The sequence below is a fragment of the Limulus polyphemus genome, unplaced genomic scaffold (genome assembly GCF_000517525.1).
Source record: "Limulus polyphemus unplaced genomic scaffold, Limulus_polyphemus-2.1.2 Scaffold5042, whole genome shotgun sequence".
Taxonomy (NCBI): Eukaryota; Metazoa; Arthropoda; class Merostomata; order Xiphosura; family Limulidae; genus Limulus; species Limulus polyphemus.
This window is the reverse complement of record NW_013670652.1, coordinates 1-23,914: the sequence shown is the minus strand read 5'-3', so window position 1 is coordinate 23,914 and position 23,914 is coordinate 1. Positions and strand designations below refer to the sequence as shown.

At 33.6% G+C, this 23,914-nt stretch overlaps 1 protein-coding gene across 1 annotated transcript; it reads right to left on the bottom strand.

The window, feature by feature from the left end:
• Nucleotides 1–883: 883 nt before the first annotated feature.
• Nucleotides 884–22,478, bottom strand: LOC111089028 (neural cell adhesion molecule L1-like protein). Its single transcript, XM_022400658.1, has 7 exons — nucleotides 22,311–22,478; nucleotides 17,712–17,782; nucleotides 16,014–16,248; nucleotides 14,499–14,597; nucleotides 13,703–13,891; nucleotides 9,744–9,905; nucleotides 884–1,250 (listed from the first exon to the last, which is right to left on the bottom strand). The coding sequence occupies exons 1-7, from the start codon at nucleotides 22,426–22,428 to the stop codon at nucleotides 1,033–1,035; spliced, it is 1,092 nt and encodes a 363-aa protein (XP_022256366.1). The 5' UTR covers nucleotides 22,429–22,478; the 3' UTR covers nucleotides 884–1,032.
• Nucleotides 22,479–23,914: the final 1,436 nt, after the last annotated feature.

Below are 23,914 nucleotides of genomic sequence, written 5' to 3'. Positions count from 1 at the left end.
GATATACTTATGTTATAGTGAACAGAGAGCAGTGATATTTTTTCTGATGTTTACTTATATTACTGACACCTACATGGTTGTCAGTTAATGACGTAGAGAGTAGGGCTTATTTCCTCCATCAAGTCAACATTACTGAAAAAAAACTGTTTAAAGATATATTAAGTTTTTGTATAGCTTACAATTTTTTTAATAACACTTCCATACAAACCAGTATTTTCATATTGTTGTACTAATGACATAATTATTTTTAAAAGAAAAAAAAGTCGTTTTCGATTAAAATTTCACTACCTCCCTTCAAATCTCAAAACTCCTTGCAACGTATGTGTAGCTCGTTGATTCTTTTTTTTTATTGAACTTGTATTTATGGAGAATTAATATTTTTGTCTGGAAAAGGATTGGCTTATAAGCCTTTTGAAATATCTTCGGTGGAAACTATTCAATATTAGCAGATCTTGGTTAACAAAATATTTAATTAAATTGACTTATGTTTCATAAATATCTCACTGTGTGCATAACAAGTAAGAGTAATGTTTTCATATTCGATTTGTTTGTTTTGAATTTCGCGCAAAGCTATACGAGGTCTATCTGCACTAGCCGTCCCTAATCTAACAGTGTAAGACTAGAGGGAAGGCAGTTAGTCATCAACACCCACCGCCAACTCTTGGGCTACTCTTTTACCTACGAACCGTCACACTATAACGCCCTCATGGCTGAAAGAGCGAGTATGTTTAGTGTGACGGGGATCTGAACCGGCGAACTGGTCATGCCGGGTCTTTCATATTAGAAATGTGTAGAAGTTTATCAACTTAATATTACAAAAAAAAATAATAAATGTTAAGCTAATACTGGAAGATGAGTAAAATGTTTCGGGTTGTTCGTATCGCTCTTATGTAAATATTTATTAAAAACAAAGGAACGATAACAAACGTATTATAATTCCCACACTAAGAAACAGTAATTCTGTACAATCTGCCGAAAACAACTGTTCCAAACCAGCTAAAATAATCACTTTTTTTTTTCCAAATGTGAACCTCACGTTGTCCTTCTGTTATTTTCCACAAATGTCCTCATCTCCTCCAGTACTATATCATATCGAAGATCATCACTGAATTCACTTCCATACATGGTGAGTCTGGAGTAGGGGGACTGACAAGGTCGGGGAGGGGACCTCCTGGTCAGCGACGACGCTACTATGTCAGGTCGATTGGACGGGCCTGGGGTGTAGATGAAGTCTCGCGTCTCAATTCCTTCTGTAAAAACGAAACCAAAAGAAGAAGTCAATATCTACTAGATAATCAGATGTGCTCTGTTAAGCAGAAAGTTTGTTTATTTGTTTTAAATTTTCGCGCAAAGCTAACCGTCCCTAATTTAGCAGTGAAAGACTACAGGGAAGGCAGCTAGTCATCACCACCCACCAACAACTATTGGGCTATTCTTTTACCAACGAATATTGGGACTGATCGTTACATTATAACGCCCCCATGACTGAAAGGGCGAGCATGCTTGGTGGGACAGGTATTCGAGCCCGCGACCCGCAGAGTGCGAGTTGAGCGTCCTAACCATCTGGCCATACTAGGCCCATAAACAGAAATAAATATATATATAAGATATGACGTCTTAGGTCCTTTAGACTACAATAATAATAAAAGGCACAGGGAAAAGCGATACATTTAATGGCCCCAAAAATTACCTATCATAAGTTACTCTCTGGAGTAATTCACTTCCCCCGTGGTGGGCAGAGCACAGATAGCATATTGGGTAACTTTGTGCTTAACATCAAACTAGCAAAACTCTCTGGAAAAAGAAACTAGTCCAATGAAAATATATTTGTCATATAATGTGAATATAACTGAAACAAGTATTTTCATGAGAAGTTTATCTACTCAAGTAGAAGACTTGGTCTACAGACTAAGTCATTAATACGTAATGTTGTTTGTTTCAGAATTTTCGCGTAAAGTTACACAATGGGCTATCTGCACATAGCCACCTCTAATTGTGAAATAATAAACTGGAGAGAGCTAGTCAACAGCACCTACCCCCTACTTTGGCTAATTTTGTCTGATCAGTATTGGTGTTTATTTATACTGCACCCACGACCCCAAGGTTCGGACCGCGATACTGTACTTTCGGGCAATATTACCAGAAAGACCGTGAAGATAAATACAATGTAATGTTAGCTAGCTAAAAAAACAATAACAAAACGTATTGGTAAGTAATGTTTACACATCTAGTATTAAAAGTAGAATTCAATAAAGAATAAAGTATTGCCGTTGCTTTTTACAAAATCTTGATTTCGATGAAATCCATAAAATATAACACTGCACTAACTAAATATTAGAAATAACTCTATTTTTTTTTAAATTTCATAGAGGGTTTTATTTTGGATAAAACCTTGTCTTCGTGTGAAGTTAATATAATATTATCCTTATTTGTGTTTGTTTGTTTGAAGTTAAGCACAAAGTTACACAATGGGCTATCTGTGCTCTGCCCACCACGGGTATCGAAACCCGGTTTCTAGTGCTGTAAGTCCGAAGACATACCACTGTGCCACTGGGGGGCACCCTTATTTGTGACAACAGGTTCTAGCTTTTTTTTTCTATGAAGATCCACAATAATATATATATATATATACAAAATAGAGTTCTCTTCTACCCAAAATAGCCCCCCAGTGGCATAGCGGTATGTCTGCGGACTTACAACGCTAGAATCCGGGTTTCGATACTCGTGGTGAGCCGAGCATAGATAGCCCAATGTATAGTTTTGTGCTAAACTACAACAATACCCAGAATATCGTCTAAACGTGGAAAAGAGAGCGTGACTTTAAAATTGAGGGATCCAAAGTATAAACATATTAACAATGTACTCTAAATGCTAGGAACCAACTGCAAATGCACAGAAGCAATGTATCCACCCGCACTTGAATATTTACATGGAATCAACTTCAAAGATGAAGTGACGTAATAAAAACCAATCACTGTACATCTAAATACAATGTACTGTCTGTGATAGTATATGTCGATAAAGGCAACGAAACTATCATATTCAAGAAAACAGTTGGCGATCAACATAAAAGTAAAAAGTGCCTCGCTGTTAGATGAGTTGATTGTTAATTATACACACAAAGCATTCTTTTCTGAACTAAAGTCGACCGTTAATTATATATATATACAGAGATCCTGTACACCCTGGCAGTGGGTCGATCTTACATTGTATAGAAAACGTGTGCTCTTCATTATAAATGCAGTTTGGTTTCTTTGTGACTCAAATTGATTGATTGCTGAATATTGAGGCCTTTCAGTAACAAGCGCTTATTGTTTATTTTTTACAGAAAACCATATATATATATAGATGGTTTGTCATGGGTTGACTGTTAAGACAATGCAAACAAAACATATATCTGAAAGAATTAAACTGTTAATTATAAAGATATCACAAACAAGAAGGTGGCAATGGTTAATGGAGGTCTTGTACGTGACGTCACAAACTTCCTGGTTCATTCAATGTAGACATACTGGACGTCAAACATTCCCTTGTAGTAATCAATAATAATCAATATCAATATAAAATTCGGTAAAGAGTTATATGCTGTCAATGGCACAAACATCGCCTTTGGAAAGACCTGGAACCGAAACTCTATGGTTATTCAGATTATTGATATATCTTTCTTTATGCACATCACTGACTTGATTTACGGGGTCAGACAGCACGATATGAAAAGACAAATTTGTCAATTTTCTTCTAAGACGAATATACGTATAGCAGGATAAACTATAGATCCCGTGATTTTTCTGACGCCAGTGCAAAACCTTTCTACTTGTACATGGCGAAAAACAACTCTCTTTTCAGTTGAAACTACTTAATGAGATGAAACAGACAATTACAGTCAACATTCTAGTAAAACTATTTGTCCGTAGTGGGTTTTATTTCGAAATATTCAAACAAAACCACTGCTTAGTTAAAAAGTTGTTACTTTTTTCAGACAAATCTTACCTGTAGGTACCACCTCTCGCTTCTAGATTTAAGAAAAATAATTCTCCTCTCTTAAAATAATTTTAACACAAATTATTTTAGTTCGGTGCAAAGAAGGCTTTGTTTTATATTGAGGAATAGTTTCAGTTTATGAAATACCAAATTCTCTATACTCTGGTGCCACATGTATTTAACATTTAATTTATTATTACAATGCATTTTCTGTGTGATTTCGAATCATCTTTCGTGTGTAATGACAGCCACCTTTTAACTTGTGTACTTCATGTACACTCCCACTGATATTGTGCACCTACAAACGGTTTGGAAAAATGTTTATATTAAATTTTTTTCTTTTGAACTGAGCTGTGATTTTACAGTACATTTCATTACTACTGGTGCTGTGCACATATTTTAAAAAGTCATTTTATTTCTTTGTTAGCTAGAACAGATATTTGCTCTACAGTTTATTAAAATTTTCCCAGCAGTCCGTTGTTTACAGAAGGATTAAAAATAAAATATTCTGATTATACAGTGTATTTGTTTGTTTGTTTACAATTTCACGCACGAGGACTATCTGCACTAACCATCCCTAATTTAGCAGTGAAAGACTAGAGGGAAGGCCATCACCACCAACCACCAACTCTTTAGCTACTCTTTTACCAAGAACTTTACCAAGAGCGAGCATGTTTGGTGGGACGGAGATTCCAACCATCGACCCTCAGATTGCGAGTCAAGTGCCCTAACCACCTGGCGATGCCAGACCTGACTGTTATGTAACACAAAAACTATTTGATTAACAGTAACACTTTTGGATTCACAATTCTTTACCAGTAGCTATAAAGACCCTTTCATGGTATGCCAACAGAGACCGCCAAACTCGAGTCGACCTCAGGCAATGAATGGGGTGAGACAATTATGTTACAGGAGATGATAATGTCATGTTTCCAGGAAGTGGAACTGGAGGGGATTGTTGGTGTCATGCAATGTCATCAGAAAGGATGGCGTCTACATAATGTCACCAGAGGGCGCGATGGTAGGCTGCCATGGCAGAAAGACATGCCACTAGAGAAGATTACGTCCACAAAGTGGATCAATGTGTCTTAACATGTAATCAATGGCTAGATTTAATACCATTACTATAAAACACTAAGTATTAGTTTTATATTTAATAATACTTTTTGACATTTCCTGACTACTTATAAGTAAATCTTATATTGTCCTGAAAAGGACGCTTATTTAAATATCATGCAGTAATTTAAAACTTACTGTTTTACTAGTTTGTCTTCATGCTTACCATAACTTGACAAAATATTTCATTTTACACTTGTTACTTTATAGTTTTATCTTAAATGACTTTTAAAAAGGTGGACAATGTTATTATACTTCCACATATTATTATGTCATCAATGCTCAGATTTAATTATGTTACAAGTAAAACCATTATTTTAAAGACAATCTTCTTGTCCAGTAGGATATTAATAAAACTTTTTTTTTCTTTCAGAAGTCAACAAGACAACTATTATAAACATGCATATTATCCATTATTTGAATGAAGCAGTATAAATCATTTATTGTCCTGAAAAGGACACTTATTTAACATTCAAACTTACAATAATCTTACTGTTTCACTAGTCTGTCTTTAGTCATTAACAATGTTCTTGACAAAATATTACAATTTGTTGTTTCTTATGACAAAGAACAAGAAAATACATAACCGATTTTGATTTAACATACTGACTATAGTTTTAGTTTCTAAAACTTTTTACATCCTGAAAAGGGTACTTTTTAAACATATATACTTACTATATTCATATAATGCATGTTTCACAAACTGACTTTTAACATCCAATTAATAAATTCTGCAGTAAATCATTTTTAATCATTTTAAATCATGTTTAATCACTAACATTGAATAGCATAAATCTTTGAGTACAGATATAACTGAACTTTTTTCTACATTTGACATTTAACTTACATAACATATGTTTTCAAAAACACAATGTCAAGTAGGAAATACAGACTGACGTCATGAACAATGAAAGCATACAATCACCAAGTAATACTTCCCCCTTATTGGTTCAGAGCTAATTTTATGTCCACCTTTTACTAAGTAGAGAGGGGCTGATAGAATTCAAAGTTCACTTTGGTCATCAACATTGTTTACATTTAGTCTAACGACCTTCTTGTTTCATATTCAAGACAGCTCAATAAACTTTGGTTTTCAAAATATACAAGGTAGGATGCCAAGTTTAGAAAAGCTTTTGACGTTTTGTGTTAACTAAAACAGATAATGCTTTCATTTGAATGTAGAACACTCTATCTGACTCATGTATTTTACTAAAGGAAAAGGGTGATCACACATAAAAAATTTATGAAAACAAAAATTGATCAGGACAATTATAATACACTGTTGCTACTTATGTATTTATATGATATTTACTATTGAAAATAAATGATTCCAACTATACATAACCATATATTTTCTACATATATTTAATTTTAACCATAGTTTAACTAGAGATTTTGTAAGTCACAGAATTTAAAAGTCAGTAAATAATCAGCATGATGTGAAATTTATGAGATTTACAATTTCATTATATGATACAACGAATTATATTTGCATGTACTCAAATGGTGACAGACTTAGCTGTTTCTGATTAGTGATGATAAGTTCAGTTACAAGTTCAGACATATCCTGATATCGATATCTGTCTACAACAAACAGTCTAAATTTCAGTCAAGTCTGGATCACTTTTCAAATGTAAATACCCTGTCCCTTTCACCACTAGTGATCAGACTGATGCTTTGCTACTATATGGATGAAAGAATGAAGGGTCAGCCTTTAAACGTATGTATATTGTAACATACATTTCTTTTTTAAAAAACATTTTGGCATGTGTGTAATGTTCAATCTTAAAAATTCACAATTTTTAAAAACAACGATTATTTTATACACAATTCTATAAAAATTAGATTGTTTCCACTCTCCAAATTACTAAAATACAATAACTTACTGTACAGGATAAAAAATGGTAAAAAACCCGACGAAACTGGAAAATAATCTCATACATATACTATTGCATCATCATAACACACAATTCTATCAGTCCTTCTCTCCTTAGTAAAAGGTGGACATACCATTAGCTATGAGCCAATAAGGGGAAGTGTTATTTGGTGATTGTATAGCTTTCATTGTTAATGACGTCGTCAGTTAGAAAGAACACACATACATCCAAATCTGTATTTCCTACTTGACACATAGTTTTGAACACATATGTGATGTAAGTTACATCTCTAATGTAGAAGAAAGTTCAGTTATATCTGTACTCAAAGATTTATGCTGTACTATTTTAGTGATTAAACACAATTATTATCTAACAACATGATTTGCTACAGAGTTTATTAACTAGGTGTTAAAAATAAAGTCAGTGAAACATAAATTATATGTATGTAGTAAGTTTGTATGTTAAAAAGTATTCTTTTCAGGTTGAATAAAGTTATAGAAACTAAAACTGTAATCAGTATGTTAAATCAAATTGGTTATGTATTTTCTTGTCCCTTATCATAAGAAACAACAAATTGTAATATTTTGTCAAGAACATAGTTAATGGCTAGAGACAAACTAGTGAAACAGTAAGATTATCGTAAGTTTGCATGTTAAGTAAGTGTCCTTTTCAGGACAATAAATGATTTACACTGCCTCATTCAAATACTGGATAATATGTATGTTATAACAGTTGTCTTGTTGACTTGTGAAAGCAAAACAGCAGCTTTATTAAAATCCTACTGGACAGTAAGATTTTCTTAAAAGTAATGGTTTTACTTGTAACATAATTAAACCTGAAAGTATAGTAACACTGTACACCCTTCTAAAAGTCATGTAAGATAAACTATAAAGTAACAAGTGTAAAATAAAATACTTTAAGTTATATGGTTAGCAAAAAGACAAACTAGTGAAACAGTAAGTTTTAAATTATTGCATGATATCTACGTAAATTTTCTTTTCAGGACAACAAATGATTTACATATAAATGGCCAGGAAATGTCAAAGTATGATTAAATATAGAACTAATTTATTGGTGTTTTATACTGACTGTATTAAATCCAGACATTGATTACATGTTGAGACAATACTTTTAGTAACTAATTATATGGATAGCATAAAAACAAATTAGTGAAACAGTAAGTTTTTAAATTATTGCACGATATTTAAATAAGCGTCCTTTTCAGGACAGTAAATGATTCACGTATAAATCCTCGGGAAGGATGATTAAATATACAACTAATGAATTAGTGTTTTATACTGACTGTGTTTAATCTAGCCATTGATTACATGTTGAGACAAGTTGATCCACTTTGTGGACGTCATCTTTGGTGACATGTATGTCTGCCATGGCAGCCTACCATCACACCCTCTGGTGACACTACGTAGACATTATCCTTTCTGGTGATATTGCATGACACCAACAATCCTTTCTGGTTCCACTTCGTGGAAACATGACGTTATCATCTCCTGTGTCATCATTGTCTCACCCTACTGCCTGAGGTCGACTCGTGTGTGGCGCTCTCTGGTGGCGTACCATGCAAGGGCCCTTACAGCTACTGGTGATAATTTCGCTTCTTATAGTCTATGGAATTTTAAACTCTTTCTAGCAACGCGCCCTCTGGTGTCACTACGTGGATATAATCCTCTCTGGTGACATCATTGCATGGCACCAATTCCCATTGGTTCCACTTCATAGAAATATGACATCATCGCCTCTTGTAACATTATTTTCTCCCCATTGCCTGAGGTCGACTGTGTGGCGCCCCTTGGTAGAGTGCCATGCAAATGACCTGATAACTAATTTTACCCTTTTTAATAAACAATATATTTTGCTTACTGTAAAAACACAAAAAGTGCTATATATGAGAACATTTATGATTACACATATCAGCCCATACAGACTTTTGTGAGAAAAAAAAACTATGTCCAGAATTACTACAATATGATTTTTTTTTAGTTTAATATAATATATTTTTCCTTCATATTATTGAAGAGCAGTTTTATGGTTCCATTGGTTTGTGACCGAAACAGTGCCATCGACACAAACACACAGGTTTAAATTTTCTTAGAGGTTTATCAAACAACTTTTATACGCAATTTCACACAAATAATTTAGTAAACACTGGAGCAGATGGCTGGCTTCATCTGAGTTATCAGAGGTGTTTCTGTGCACTAAATATACACGTCTATTTTATTATTGTTCTTGACAACCCTTATTCTTTTTTTACTGACTAGTTTTCACTGAAGAACAAAGGATTAGCTCTATGTATATACAAACTAATTAAAGGGAAGAAAGTTACGTTTAGGGCTAAGTACAACCAAACTACCCAGAGCACTGTTTTCAGAGAATAGTTTAGCATTTTAAAAATCAAACAAAATTTAATTTGTGAGGTGGCAATCGAAGTTGTTTCCGTAAAATCGTAACTTAAGTCAGCTAGACCAGTATTCTTCAGGGGCAGGTGAGAGTTCAAACAGACTAGATACTATTCTAACCCAAGCAGCAAAAATATGTAGCATTGCACCATGAGCAATTTTGACATTATTGAATCAATGTCAGTAATATATATATATATATATATATAAGATATTAGGAAAGGAACAAGAACAAGAACTGGGAGTAAAATAGAGAATGATGATTCACAGAAATGGAATCATTCTTTACAGTACCAAACTGGTAAGTGGTGAACTTGTCTTACTAAAGTTAAATTACAAATGACTTAAGACGTACCTCTTCGTGGAAAAGGTCGACTGTTAATTTTCTGGATTAAACAGCAGGCCGTGATGGGCACCACAATCACCAGCACGACTGATACTGACACTGGAATAATTACCGAGAGCTTGGTGAAAAGTTTCACTCCGTTAGAGTCCAGGGTTAGGAAATACGTTGAACCTAAAAGGTGAGAAATGTAAATCAGGTTTTACAAACATGATGCACATCATTTGGCCCATAAGTGTTATAAGTAAAAGAATAAAATGTGCATTTGCTATCTCTTCACTTTCTCTTCAAAGAGAATTATTGAGAAATCACACTGTGTTTAAAATAAAGAATTGATGCAAATATTGATACTAAATAATCAAAGGAGGATACGTACAAACACGTGAAGATTTAATTTATTGAATGCTTTGTTTTTTTATCATGAAAGACGTGACTTTGTAAATAATATCAACAATATTATTTTCATTCTTGGGTTTAAGTTTAAAATTTTGATGTTGTTGCTGTTTAGTTAAATTAATGAGCTTATAAGCCGTGCAACAAATGATACAAAAATTATCCAAAATTATAAATTTCTTGTTCAAATAAAATTCCAACAAACATTTATTTAAGGTGATTTTTATCTTCTCAAGAGCCAACTAGGGTACAGGGGGATAAAGGCAGTGTCAACCATTCTTTGTATGTTTAGATTTGCTCATACTGTAACCGCTTTTGTGTGTTATTCGTGATTGCTAAAGCTGTATATTTAAGGAATTTCATAGTATGGTTTTTGTAAGCAAGACCTAAAACCCTATGTCACTGACCCGTCAGATTTATATTATCCGCGTATGAACACTGTACTGACAAAAATTAACCGTATATTTAATTTATTATTTATTGATTTGCAAAGAAACTGTTCTCTCTGTAGTACCAGATGTTTAGCTTATTGTGTTGTTGTTTTTTGCAAAGAAACTGTTCTCTCTGTAGTACCAGATGTTTAGCTTATTGTGTTGTTGTTTTTTTGCAAAGAAACTGTTCTCTCTGTAGTACCAGATGTTTAGCTTATTGTGTTGGTTTTTACAAAGAAACTGTTTTCTCTGTAGTACCAGATGTTTAGTTATTGTGTTGTTGTTTTTTTGCAAAGAAACTGTTCTCTCTGTAGTACCAGATGTTTAGCTTATTGTGTTGGTTTTTGCAAAGAAACTGTTTTCTCTGTAGTACCAGATGTTTAGCTTATTGTGTTGTTTTTTTTTTGCAAAGAAACTGTTCTCTCTGTAATACCAGATGTTTAGCTTATTGTGTTGTTTTTTGCAAAGAAACTGTTCTCTCTCTGTAATACCGGTTGTTTAGCTTATTATATATTTATTTGCAAAGAAACTGTTCCCTATGTAATACTAGTTGTTTATCTTATTATTTACTTATTTTCAAAGAAATTGCTATCCTTGTAATACCAGTCATATAGCTTATTATTTATTTATTTGCTCTCTTTGCAATTGAGTTAAAATGGCAAACCTGTTCTTGATGAAGGCTTGGGAGTATTTATTTGCAGAGTAAGTATTGAAAAATATAGAACATTAATTACACTCCAACTTAAACGTGTGCAATTAGCTTTGTCAATGAAGAATTTCTACTAATTTCTGGGTTTTATAAAAAAGAAGTTAAATTTTTGTAAAATAAATAAACTTTTATTGAAAATTACGGGAATCTTCGAAATATAAATGTTAAACAGAGATCTTGGTATTGATTCGTTATATTTTCATGAAGAATCTTACATCAAAGGAATTATTTGTATGACGTACATAGTGAAACTTTCAGTCAGGTAAATGCTATGGATTTAATAAACTCTTTATTAATTATTGCTTTTAAAGGAATGGATTTCATTAATCAGTAATTTTTTTCATGCAGATAAATTTACAGTTAAAATAACTTTTGTGCTGGTAGTTCGGTCGTACAACTGAAGCGTTAACTCGACGGAGAAACATTAATGATATTGATCTGGTTGGATATGCTCCAGAATATTTAAGATTTTATTGGGTATTGTTCTGTTTATTTTAGACACAGTAGTAAGTATAGGTATTTAAAATATTATATGGACATTGTAATACAGGATTCTCCTTATGTCTGTGGGTTTATTTAAATACCCAAAGAAGTGTTTCTATTGTAATTACATCCTTGTCTTGTTGAAAAAGTAATTGTATATTTCTTGAGGAATTTAGTACTATTTCTAAAATATTTATATTATTACTATTTTGCTTTCAAAGGATAATGGTATATTATTCCTCAATTATACGTATTGAAGGCGAATTTTTCAGGCCTGACGAGATATGTTAAAATGGTCAAGGTTTTGGAAACAAATATCTTGACATACTATTTCCTAGAATGTTTTTACTATCAACCACCCCAAAACCTGTTTAAACATTTTTCTCACATTAATAACAAGATATCTCTGTGTAAGTACGCAATTTTCTTCATTGGTAGCCTGATCAGGTCGCTTGCGTTTCTGTACGAAACATTAAGATATTTATCATCTTCTTCATACATACACAAACCCACACCGAAAAGTTCTCGTGGCTATGGCAATGGTAACACAGTTTGAGAGCCCATTTTGAACTAAACCTCATAGTAAAGTGTTATGAGCAGATTTTTCTCATGAACTAAAATACAAGTTTCTATAGAGTGAAAGTTACACATTTGGTTGACAAGTACTTGTATCCCAGTGGGACGGCAGTAAGTTTACGGATTTACAACGCTAAAATCCGGGGTTTGATTCCTCGCGATGGACACCTTTGCTCTAAGACACACAAACAAGCAAGTAACTGCTTGCCCCCCAGTGGCAGAGCGGTATGTCTGTGGACTTACAACGCTAGAATTCGAGTTTCGATACCCGTGGTGAGCAGAGCACAGATAGCCCATTGTGTAGCTTTGTGCTCAATTACAAACAAACAAAGTAACTGCTTAAGCAATTTATGGCAATATTAATTTTTTTCATATTTATTTGTTACTGTCGAAACATTTCTTAATAACATATAACAGCTTTGTATCTTAGAAAAGTATAGTGGCAGTTTCTTAGAAAATTATCTTTAAAAAACATTAACAATTATTTCTTTCTCAAGCCCTAAGAATATTAAAAACTTGCCTTTGGAGGCAATGAAATAAACATATACTTATTACAGAAATACACAATGTATAAAATTATACCTTTTATTTATAAATTTGACCATTTTAAAACGACTACTTTATATTGATTTCGTAAGAAAACAACTGGAAAGAACAAGCGTTTCCTTCATATTTTAGAACTTGTGCATTCCCTTATGTTCTAAGATTTGGCAAGCAGCAAGCAAAAGGCAGCGAGAGAACCGAGGAAGACCAGAAAAAGATATAATATCCATGGTAAATATATATTTTCCTTACCGGTTTTTCTATCAAAATTAAGCCATCCACGAAATTTTAAATCACGAGCAGGGTGAAGAGAAAAGACTTTCTGAACACCCCCGGGTTATGTATGGCCCTATGTCTCCCCGACTTGGGTTATACAATTTCAAACCAAAATTACTGCTAAGTTTAATGTTGTTGTTTTGTTATGTTCTAAGAGTGCATGAAATAGGTATATAGACGTGTGACTTGACCCATGCAGCACACTGCTAAGGAAATTTATAAATACCAAGAGATACACCACAGACGTAGATTAGTAGTATCAAAGTGTAAACAAAATGCCAAAATTGAAACAGCCATAATGCTTAGTTTCGAACCAACTATTACTGTGGATAAAACTACTTAATGGTATAGGAAACTTGAATTACAACATCTAGGACTATACGAGTGGATACATTTGGCTCAGCAGCTTATATATATATATAGTATTTTAACCTATACATTACAGGCGTGAATAAACCAAAATATAGAAACAATTATAGTTACTACAAAACATCTTGCTACCAAATCATTTTAACCCCACCAAAAAAAGTATAATACATATTATTCGAAGCTTCACTTACTCTCTGATTGTGTTTTACAGGTTATGACATCACTTGGTCCACTTTCCCCCCACTTATTCTGGGCAGTTATGTAAAGTTGATATTGAACGCTTGATGTCAGACCCCCTACTGTATAAACGTTGGAAGAGGAAACCGTTAAAGGAAATTCCAACCATTCGCCTCCAGCTCGTCGCAAGTGCATGATGTAGGCTTAAGATGTGGAAAACAAAAATTTAAATATGGAACAGTACCTGACGTACTGTATGCATTAGAGTTAGGTTGACTTAGTGTCTCATAAACTCGATAAAACAACATCTTATTACACCCTAATAACCAACATGGCGTGAACAAACAAAGTCCATTCGTTTATATTTCACGAGTATAAAAGTATTGAGTTATATATTAGAATAGTTGTCTGTACAGAAAAATATATTGAAACTTGATTTTTGCATTAAACATTTCAGCTTATTAAGTAACATTACACCGAATATAGGAGAAATACGTAAATTCTGGAGATGGGTAATATCTTTAAACTACTTTTAATTTGCAACAGTTGCCAGCACTATACACAGTCAACCTTCAAGATTGACTGACCAGTCTGAAGTAAAATGAATAAACCAGAAATGATAAATTTTAACAGTTATTGATTCCTGAGTGATCATATACAGTTAACCTACAAAATACGATATTATAGAAACTACAACTGAAATTACATGCTCAATGAAGAATTACTTACTAAATATTAAGTTTTCTTTCTCTATTAAATTATGGGCATTATATAAGTTTGGAGTCAAAATCGAAATCAGAAAAAATATACCTGTCACGTCTCCTTCTTCCTTTCCCATGATCCAAATCTTCAGTCTTAAAAAAGAGGCCTGTGTTGAAAGTAGATGTACAGAGGGCTTGGCAGGGAGTTCTGAATGATATTAAGAGTTCTTTCTTCTTAATCAAAAGAACTTAAAGTTACAGAAAAGAAATGTAACATTGAAAAATAGTGTGCCCCAAATTCTGTCATATTGTTTTTACTTAGTCTAAAACGATTGGTACTAATTGTGTGTAAATGTTTCAATAAATTCATGATATGACTCATCTAGTGCTACTAGCTGGTTAAAGGCAATTCAATAATAAGTAGTTTGGCATGACTAGCTTCTGAAGCATTGTGTACCATCAGCTAGCTCGTTATGGTACAAACAATTTGACGAGCTATATATACCATCAGGTGGTCTGATACACCTCGCCTCCACAGCTACATATACCAGTAGCTAGTGGAACACATTTCATCTTTCACTGGCTACATATACCTGTAGTTAATTCAACATACCTCATCTCCACTACCTACATATACATGCAGCTGGTTTTACACACACACCTAAACTCCACAGCTAGATAAACCTGTAGTTAATGTGATACACCTCATCTCCACAACTACATATACATGTAGCTGGTTACACACACACCTAAACTCCATAGTTACATATACATGTAGCTGGTTACACTCACCTAAACTCCACAGCTTCATATACATATAGGTGGTCGGACAACACTTCACCTCTACAGCTACATATGCCTATAGCTGGTGCGACACTACTTACAGATATATGTAGATGTGAGACACACCTAATCTACACAGCTGCATATACCTGGCTAGTGTGACATACCTCCCCTTCATTAGCTACATATACCTGTAGCTGGTGGGACACACCTTACCTCCACTAGTTCATATGCTTTAGCTAATGTGAAACACCTCACACTCATTGGCCACGTGGACGTTGTTATTATACAGTTAACTTCAATAGGAGTCATGTGTACCACCTGCTGTTTAGACATGTTTCACTTCCAAAAGCTATATATGTACTACTAGTTAAATTGAGCCATGTGTACCACTTACTGTTGTGACACGACTCACCACAACGAATTTAGTTTCATATTAGATATTCACATGCAACTCACCTTGAAAAGTTGATTATACCAGTAGTTTGTCCAGGACAACTCACTAGACGCATATAGCATCACCTGTTATAACCAGCCTGACACAACACAAAGTGCATGTAAGATTGATTATTTATAAATTACTAGTATCCAAAAAGCAACAAAGCTTTTCACACACAATTAGCTTCTATAAACTGCAAAAGATCTGAAAAAAAAACTCACGCTTACCAATTACATCGAGACAATGTGTATCAATCTACTGTCTACAAAATAACATTCACCAACTACCAAGGTAATATTCTCCAATTCATAGTCTAGAAGACCCCCCCCCCCTGAATTAACACTGTGATGCCTGATAAGACTGATCTTCCCCGCGATAACTTATGAATTATTCATGACCCACCTCCTCGAGCTGTGTGTACCACAAGTTGATCTGACAGGACTCCCAACCCTGCACTGTTGAAAGCTCGAACCACTACACTGTAGCTGGTTGACCTCTGCAGATCACTCAATATTCCAGTGATCTTTCGTTTCGCAGCGGTGGCTTGACGATAGACATAAGGATGCCTTGATCCAGTAGGACGGTAACCAACATAGAAAGCTGTGATGTCTACATAAGCATCTGCTCCTGGGTCAAACTAAGTTTTATCAAAGAAAAAAAAACTGATAAGAAACGATGGAGTAAATAGATAAAGCGACCGAACGAACACAAGATTAAACCCACAGTTTCATCAAGTTTTGTTCTGTAATATGGTTTTGTATTAGCGTGTAGTGTAAATCGCTCAGTATTGTCTTTTACCATAATGCACAGATAAACATTCTGATGTTGTGTTTTGTGTCGTTTTTTTTGTTACATTCATTGTTGCTAACAATGGTGTGTATTGTTTCTTATGTTGCATGTTTTTCCTGGTATTTTAAACTGTATACCATTATAATAAAGATTATGATTTGAATTAGATCCCATTACAATTAGTGTTTCTACTTATCACTTGTAGCACACTAGCTTTCTCCACTACTCACATGAATATAAGGATAGCTCTAACCATTATATCAAATCTGTCATTTATCCGAGAATGTCTTTATCTACTATCCAGTTAACCGGGTGTATCCTTTCTAAACTTAAATACATTTTATGGGAATTTTTACTGACTAAAATTATATTTCATTGATAACTATAGTTTTGCGTGTATTTATTTCCTTGAAAACTAGCCACCAGGATGTGTTTTCATCTTACCTTTAAGATTTTATTATATTAGAAACTAGTTACCAGGATGTGCTCTTATCTCACCATTATGGGATCATGACATTGAAAACTAGCTACCTCAGTGTGCTCTCATCTCAACTTCACAGGATTATTAGATAGGAAACTAGTTACCAGGGTTTGTTCTCATCTCACCTTTATAGAATTATTACATAGGAATCTAATTATCACAGTGTGTTTTCATCTCACCTTCATAGGATTATTGTATAGGAATCTAATTATCACGGTGTGTTCTCAGCTCACCTTTATAGGATTATTATATAGGAATCTAATTATCACGGTGTGTTCTCAGCTCACCTTTATAGGATTATTATATAGGAATCTAATTATCACGGTGTGTTTTCATCTCACCTTCAAAGAATTATTACATAGGAATCTAATTATCACGGTGTGTTTTCATCTCACCTTCATAGGATTATTATATAGGAATCTCTAATAATCCTATAAAGGTGAGATGAGAACACACCGTGATAATCACGGTTTTCCCGAAGAATTAATATTTAGGATAATGATGCACTTGAACTTTCACTACTTTACGAGTAATTTGTGATTCAAGCTCGAAAGGACAGAAGGTTAATACATCATATGGACTTGAAATTACAATAATAAGCATCAACTTCTCGATTCATATGTGCACCTTATAAAAACATGACTTGATGAGTAGAAGTTCAAGACATCGTTTTGGTCTCTACGCCCTCTATATATTTAAGATTTTACTCAGAATGACAACATGGTAAACACATTCAAAAACATGGCCTAAGAATTTCTGTTGTTGTTGTTATGAGACTGTAACTTCTATAACTTTATTTTTTGTTTAACTTAATGATTACTTTGTCTTACCGTCCATTCCAGTTTTATATATGTTGCTCCTTTCTCGTAAACAACCAGATCTTTCGGCCTTCCGGTTGGAGCTACATTGAAACGTCAAATTTAACATAGTTGATCTATAACTACGAAAAAAACTTAAAATATATATATTGTGACTTCACAAAATAACACACAATACGTTACGTTACTATACTTATCACCCCTTTGTAGATGAAGAACAATTTTTTTCCAAGGTGTTCTTTTAACTTTGCACCTCAGCTTTTACATTAAAAGTGAAAATCTTACTTAAGAGATTCAAAGAAAATATCCAGTGTTATATTTTTAAAAGAGATAGAAACAAACATTTAATCAACAAAAACCTCAAACTGTAAACAATTTGAATATTAACTAATCTTCTAATGTAATACAATAAAACATAAACAGCAAAATAAGTTATTACATTAATGTCTACTCAGTTTATAATGCTTAACTTTCCTTACAGCGCAAATACATTAAAATTCGTTTACAAGTACATTCCAAAGCGTTGGCTTAATGCAATTAAAGCCTAAGTTTAACACGTCATAATATGTTCAAGTTTCCATTAACACTTTTCTCGGATATATATAGAGAATTTTACTGCATCTTTCCTTGTTCTAATTTGCAAAGGGAAACATTTTTATATGGCGTTCCTAGAAAATATAACATAGACAATAATTTAAAATAGAAATAACAATTTAAAGACACCATATTCAACTGAGTTTAAAAAAGAAACATCTATAATCTAATGATATATTAATACATAGGTTTACAAAAACACACATTTTATTCATTTAACAATACAGTTTTAAGATGAAATAATAAACAGTAGACAGAAAACAGATTTATGGTAAAAATACATTTACTTACAAGAAAATAAAAACAATCTTATGTTGCAATAACATAAGTGGTTGCAAAAACACACAACTTCGTCATAAAATAATACGAGTTACAAAAACAACACAAGTTGATGATACAATAATACACTGAATAATATCTTTATTTATGAATAAATATAACTGTTTATTCGTAAATAAAAATACTATTAGACTGAGCAGTTCTCAATGTTATTTAATACAGGGAATTACGAAAATCAAATTATAATGCAATAACTCAAGGAGTTACAAAAATACACAAGTTGATAACACATTATTACAAGAACGTGCTGTTACAAGAGAACAAAACACGATTTTATGATGCAGTATTACTCAGAGTTGCCAGAAAAACATACTTTAATGATACGATATCAATCGTGGCACACAGTTAATCTGATCTTATGGAAAAAACTGTCTCATGAAAATGAGCATAAGGCATGAATACAACACAGAAATATGATGTGATCAAGGAACACATTAAAAATTATAATATTTTTCATCATCATTTTATTTGATGAATAGCGCGGTTCGTTTCTTACTTTTATATATCAATCAAACGTTTTTCATTGTCGCTGAGAAGGAAGTTATGGAATAAGTTTCCATTTACAACAGTCCACAGAAAAAATCAATAACACAACGTCAGCAAGAACCCATCCTTGGGTAGTGTGTTCAGTTCTTCGTTTACTATCTTGTCGTTAAAATTACTCTTTTAACCGAAACTATGTTCGACGTACCTTGTGTTAATTCACGTTGTGTGTTTTGTAAATTTGTTTGTTCACGAAATACCCGTAAAGTTTTGGAGCTAACAATATCAAACTTGGGAGACTGACTCGGGGGGTGGCCAGGCGGACGTCTTTATATATATGGCGTCTACTAAGATGATATCAAGATAGACTAAAACGCGCCCGGACGGTTACCCAAGCGTGATGGGGGCCCAAGAGTAGGTCTTCAGGGTCACTGAACCCAAATTTGACATCAGAGTTTGTGTTCCCAGTCCCCTATCCCTCGTGATTTTAAGGGCGCTTTGAAACTGTGTTCACACTCTCACTCACAAGTCAGGGGGACCAAACGTTACTTTCGTGCTCAGGTACCACGGCAGGTGTCCTATCTGGGTTTGTTTTCGTTTACAGATCCCTTTTAGTGTAGCTATAGAAGTAATCAGAATCATGGAAGAGATTGATTAGTACATTAGAGCCTCTGTGAATCACGAGGGGGCCTTTGGACCCCGCAGCGAAACGTGGGTATTTTATGATAGTATTTATTAAAGTGTTATTTTTTTTGTAAACTTGAAGTACCTATACCTTGTGTAGTACCTTACAAATGTGTAGCTCTGACAACATAAGTTGCAAGACATTTTAAAATATATATACTGTGCAATGCGTTAAAAAAGGATAATACATGATAAAAACATTAATCCAATATCCATAAACGTACTGGACGCCCTTTTTTTCCCCCATGTAATTTCTCTGCTCAAACGCCACCTGTTAGGTCTGTTTTCTAATAACTCTCTAATAGTTCACATAAAAACTTTGAATATTAATTCCCTGAAAGCCTACCTTCCTAGTCTCTTGATCTCACGCGATCCTGATTCAGAACTTTAATAATTCTTGATGTCGTGCCTGACAACTCTCCTGCCTGATTATATCTACTAACTATGGCAGTGGGGTACACATTTGACAAAAAAAAAAAAATAGTCTGATCGTGTGATTTGTCAGACGATTGATTAAACCCTCTAAATGCTAAGGTTTACTCATTTCTTGGTTAGTCAACAAGACAATAGGTATAAGTTCAAGAATACTTACAACTTTCAAAGAGGCGTAATAGTAGGTGCTCGTAGTAAGACTACGGTTATCAATAACCGTTTTTGTTTTTTAATTGGTCTTTGAATATTCAGACATATATTGTTAAAACGTTTCAATAAGGGAAACCGAAAGGTTTATCACTAGGAAAACTATGACTGACAGCTGCTGTGACTGACCGACATAAAAGACCGTTGGGTCGATTTCTTCAACAGTAGTCGGGACTCAACGTGGATACAATTATAAGTAAATAAAAAAAACATGCTACGTTGCAGTTTAAATTCAGTCCAAAACAGTTTATATATGATAAAAATATAAAATAATCGCTTCAGTAGTACTTAGAACGAAATCTGTGACAATGAATAACTGGAAGGACGTTGTGTGGTGAGTCGTATTCCATCATTTTTCAGTATTGATCGAAGATTTATAATATGGGGAAAACCACAGGAAATACTTGACCTTGTTTGTGTCGTTCAGACAATGCAAGCTATTGGAATTATGTAAAGGTTACTGTAGGGGACTTTCTCTTAATATAAGTAACGTCTTTTGATTCCTTTCTCAGGGTAAAAAATATCTAAAGTGTAACAATGCCGTATCTTCACGATGACAATCAATACGACAAAGTAACCACGCACCACGCTGGTCTCAAGAGCGCTACAGTTATTTTATTATATTACTTGAGCAGAAAAATTACCAAATCTTAATTAATTAATCATTTTTGGAATGAACGTGGATATCGCATTCACCACCTTAATCATATGCTGCTATTTGTGAACCAATTGTAAACCATACTTCTCACCGAATAGTATTATAATCAACCAGTAGACTATACAGCATCCAGTGTAGTCCATTCGCGACGTTAGGAAAACAAATAGGTTTTAAAAAAACAATTAAAGACAAAGTTACGAAACCCCGTAACCCAAGCGCTTTCGAAAAGTGGACCTTTCGAAGGCATTCGTATTACAGGGTGTTGTACTCTTGTCTTCAGTGTAGTCCATAATATGTCTAGTCCTAGTTATTATTGCAACTAACGACGGCTTTGTCCGATATGAGTGTATAAAGTGGTCAGCTAGTGTATGAGGATACTTTGCAACAAATTAAACACTTTTAAGTTCGCAACGAACTGTTATGCCATAACATTCCTTAACAACTTATATTTATGGCATTTAGAAATTTTAGCCATACCTGACACCATTATGTAAGACAGCTATGTCTCACATCCTTCTTCTAAATGTGTAACATCTCTCTAAAAGCTGTGGTTATACCTGATACCCTACTTTTTCATGTCGTAGCTTTGGTTAAACCCGACATTCTATTTTATCTTACGTACCGAATTCTAGCTGTATTTGATATCCTGAGTAAACAAAATAACATGTATCTACCTGATACACTACATCTGAGTTACAAAACGTAACGAAAAATTTCGGCATTCCTTTCTTCAACGTAACAACTGTAACTAACTCCCCAAACTACGCCTTTATACCAATCTATGCTCCATTTAATAACGAATTAGCGATCCCATTTCTGTATTTTGTAGCTGAGTAACAATTGAAACTATAATTGTTGGCCATTCTTCCTGAAGGCTGTAGCTGCAACTAACATCATAGTTTCGTGCATTTTCAGCAGTATATATACATATAAATGTATTTAAAACGTCTTTGCTTCAGAGATAACAACATTTAACGTTTATGAAAAACTCTAACTATTTATTTCGAGGTTGTATAACTTTATTATTTATAATTTTAAATATATCATTTTATTGATGAAGTTCTTTGAAACACTAAAGTCTTTAGTATTAAGTGGAATAGTAATTCCTAAATTTCGTTATTTATTGGTTACTGACGTATTAAATGAGAAAGAATACTAGGTGACATCTATTGACGCCCATTCTATATTTAGCTGTTTGCTCACAAGGAACTAACCTTCATGTTGTGTGACCACCGTTATTACAGAAGACGGCTTTCCAACTCCCACTTCGTTTTCTGCCAGAACCTGGATGTGGTAAGTTCTAGCAGGCAATAAATTTCGGATCAGCGTCATTGTCTGTGGACTGGGGATTCTTGATTCTATCAATCGACTTTCGGAGTTGGAACCTGGAATAGACGGATTGAAATACATATATGCAAATCTGGTCACAAAACGCAAAATGCACAAAACATTAACAATCACATTAAAACAAATAAATATATATATTTTCAAAACACAAAAGAAAATACTTAAGAAACAGGCGAAATATGTCTCTGAACATTTTAGGCAAGCAACGTATAACTAAAGATTGACGTGATTGGTAGATAAAGTGATCACAGGGCTTTAAAGACATGTGTAATTATAATTCCCTGTATACATAGACTTTCCACAACATGAAATTAAACCTTAAACATGCTGTTAATTTTATAATAATGAACGTCTACGTTATGGCATAGAACAAGATACCATAATAATACAAATACGTATATATATTATTGCATTACACATTCAATGCACTTAATATCCTGAGGCATCAACTTGCCTGAAAAATTAAGTAACTATTACCATTTGTTATCACTTTCGCAAATGGTTTTATTTAATCAATAGATTTTACGAAGACTGTTCAATAAAAAAGCGAGATTTTTTTTTATATAGACTAATCATATTAGATTGCAAGCAACAAATGTACACCAGTTGTTATAAAAATGTGGACAATCAAACACAACTTCGCATCATAGTCAACTGACAAGTATGGTTCATATTTTCATCCATTGTCCAGTGAGTTTCAGTATTTGTGTTGTGTGAGGTTACGAATATACTCGCGTACAACGGCATCGATTGTCTAGAAGTAACAGAACTATGAAAGACACGGAGTATTAGATCGGAAAGACATGCGAAATGGGAAGAATTTGTCTATCGAAACACGTCACTTGCTGTCATTTCTCGAAAAGTAGTGTAGGGCCTAGAATGATCACGTCGTTCGAGAACACCTACTACTACTATCATTCCTAGATGGGAATTTATTCACAAAGAGAATATGGAGGGAAAAATACCATATCTTTCTGAATACCTCACATAATTTTGTTTTCTGAAACAGAAAGGTTGTTTGTAAACCTTTAGTACGAGGTTCGTTTCTTAGTCCCATAACCACTGCAACGAGAAAAGGATTTCTACTGTTGTGAATTTTTGATAAAATGATTGCCATGTATCATTTTGTACGATTGTAATAAAAATTGGACTGAAATTTATGGACCTTTATAATAAAGTCCCAGATACTAATAATTAATCCAAAATTTCCGTTTTCATTATTAACATAAAAAAGGTGCATGTTATGTTTGGAAGGTTTGTATTCATGTGCTTAAGAACCATACATAACAGTCTCGATTAAAGGATTACACTCGAGTTAGGGGTGTAAAATGTTTTCCTTAATTAAAAAAATGGTTTGTGTAAAATGAAATTGAATACAAAAAAAGATACTTCACAATTTACATGAAAATATTACCATCTTGTGAAGCAAAGGGAAATTTCTGAGGAAATTTCATCCGTTGCTTCTGTGAAT

Bases quoted from the DNA above. Each gene is read 5' to 3' on its own strand.
- LOC111089028 (XM_022400658.1), bottom strand. From the start codon at position 22,428: ATGACGCTGATCCGAAATTTATTGCCTGCTAGAACTTACCACATCCAG. The intron at 16,249-17,711 runs GTAAGACAAAGT...GATAAAACTTAG, and splicing joins ATATAAAACTGGAATGGACG to TTTGACCCAGGAGCAGATGC. The intron at 14,598-16,013 runs GTGGGTCATGAA...AATATCATTCAG, and splicing joins GGTACACACAGCTCGAGGAG to AACTCCCTGCCAAGCCCTCT.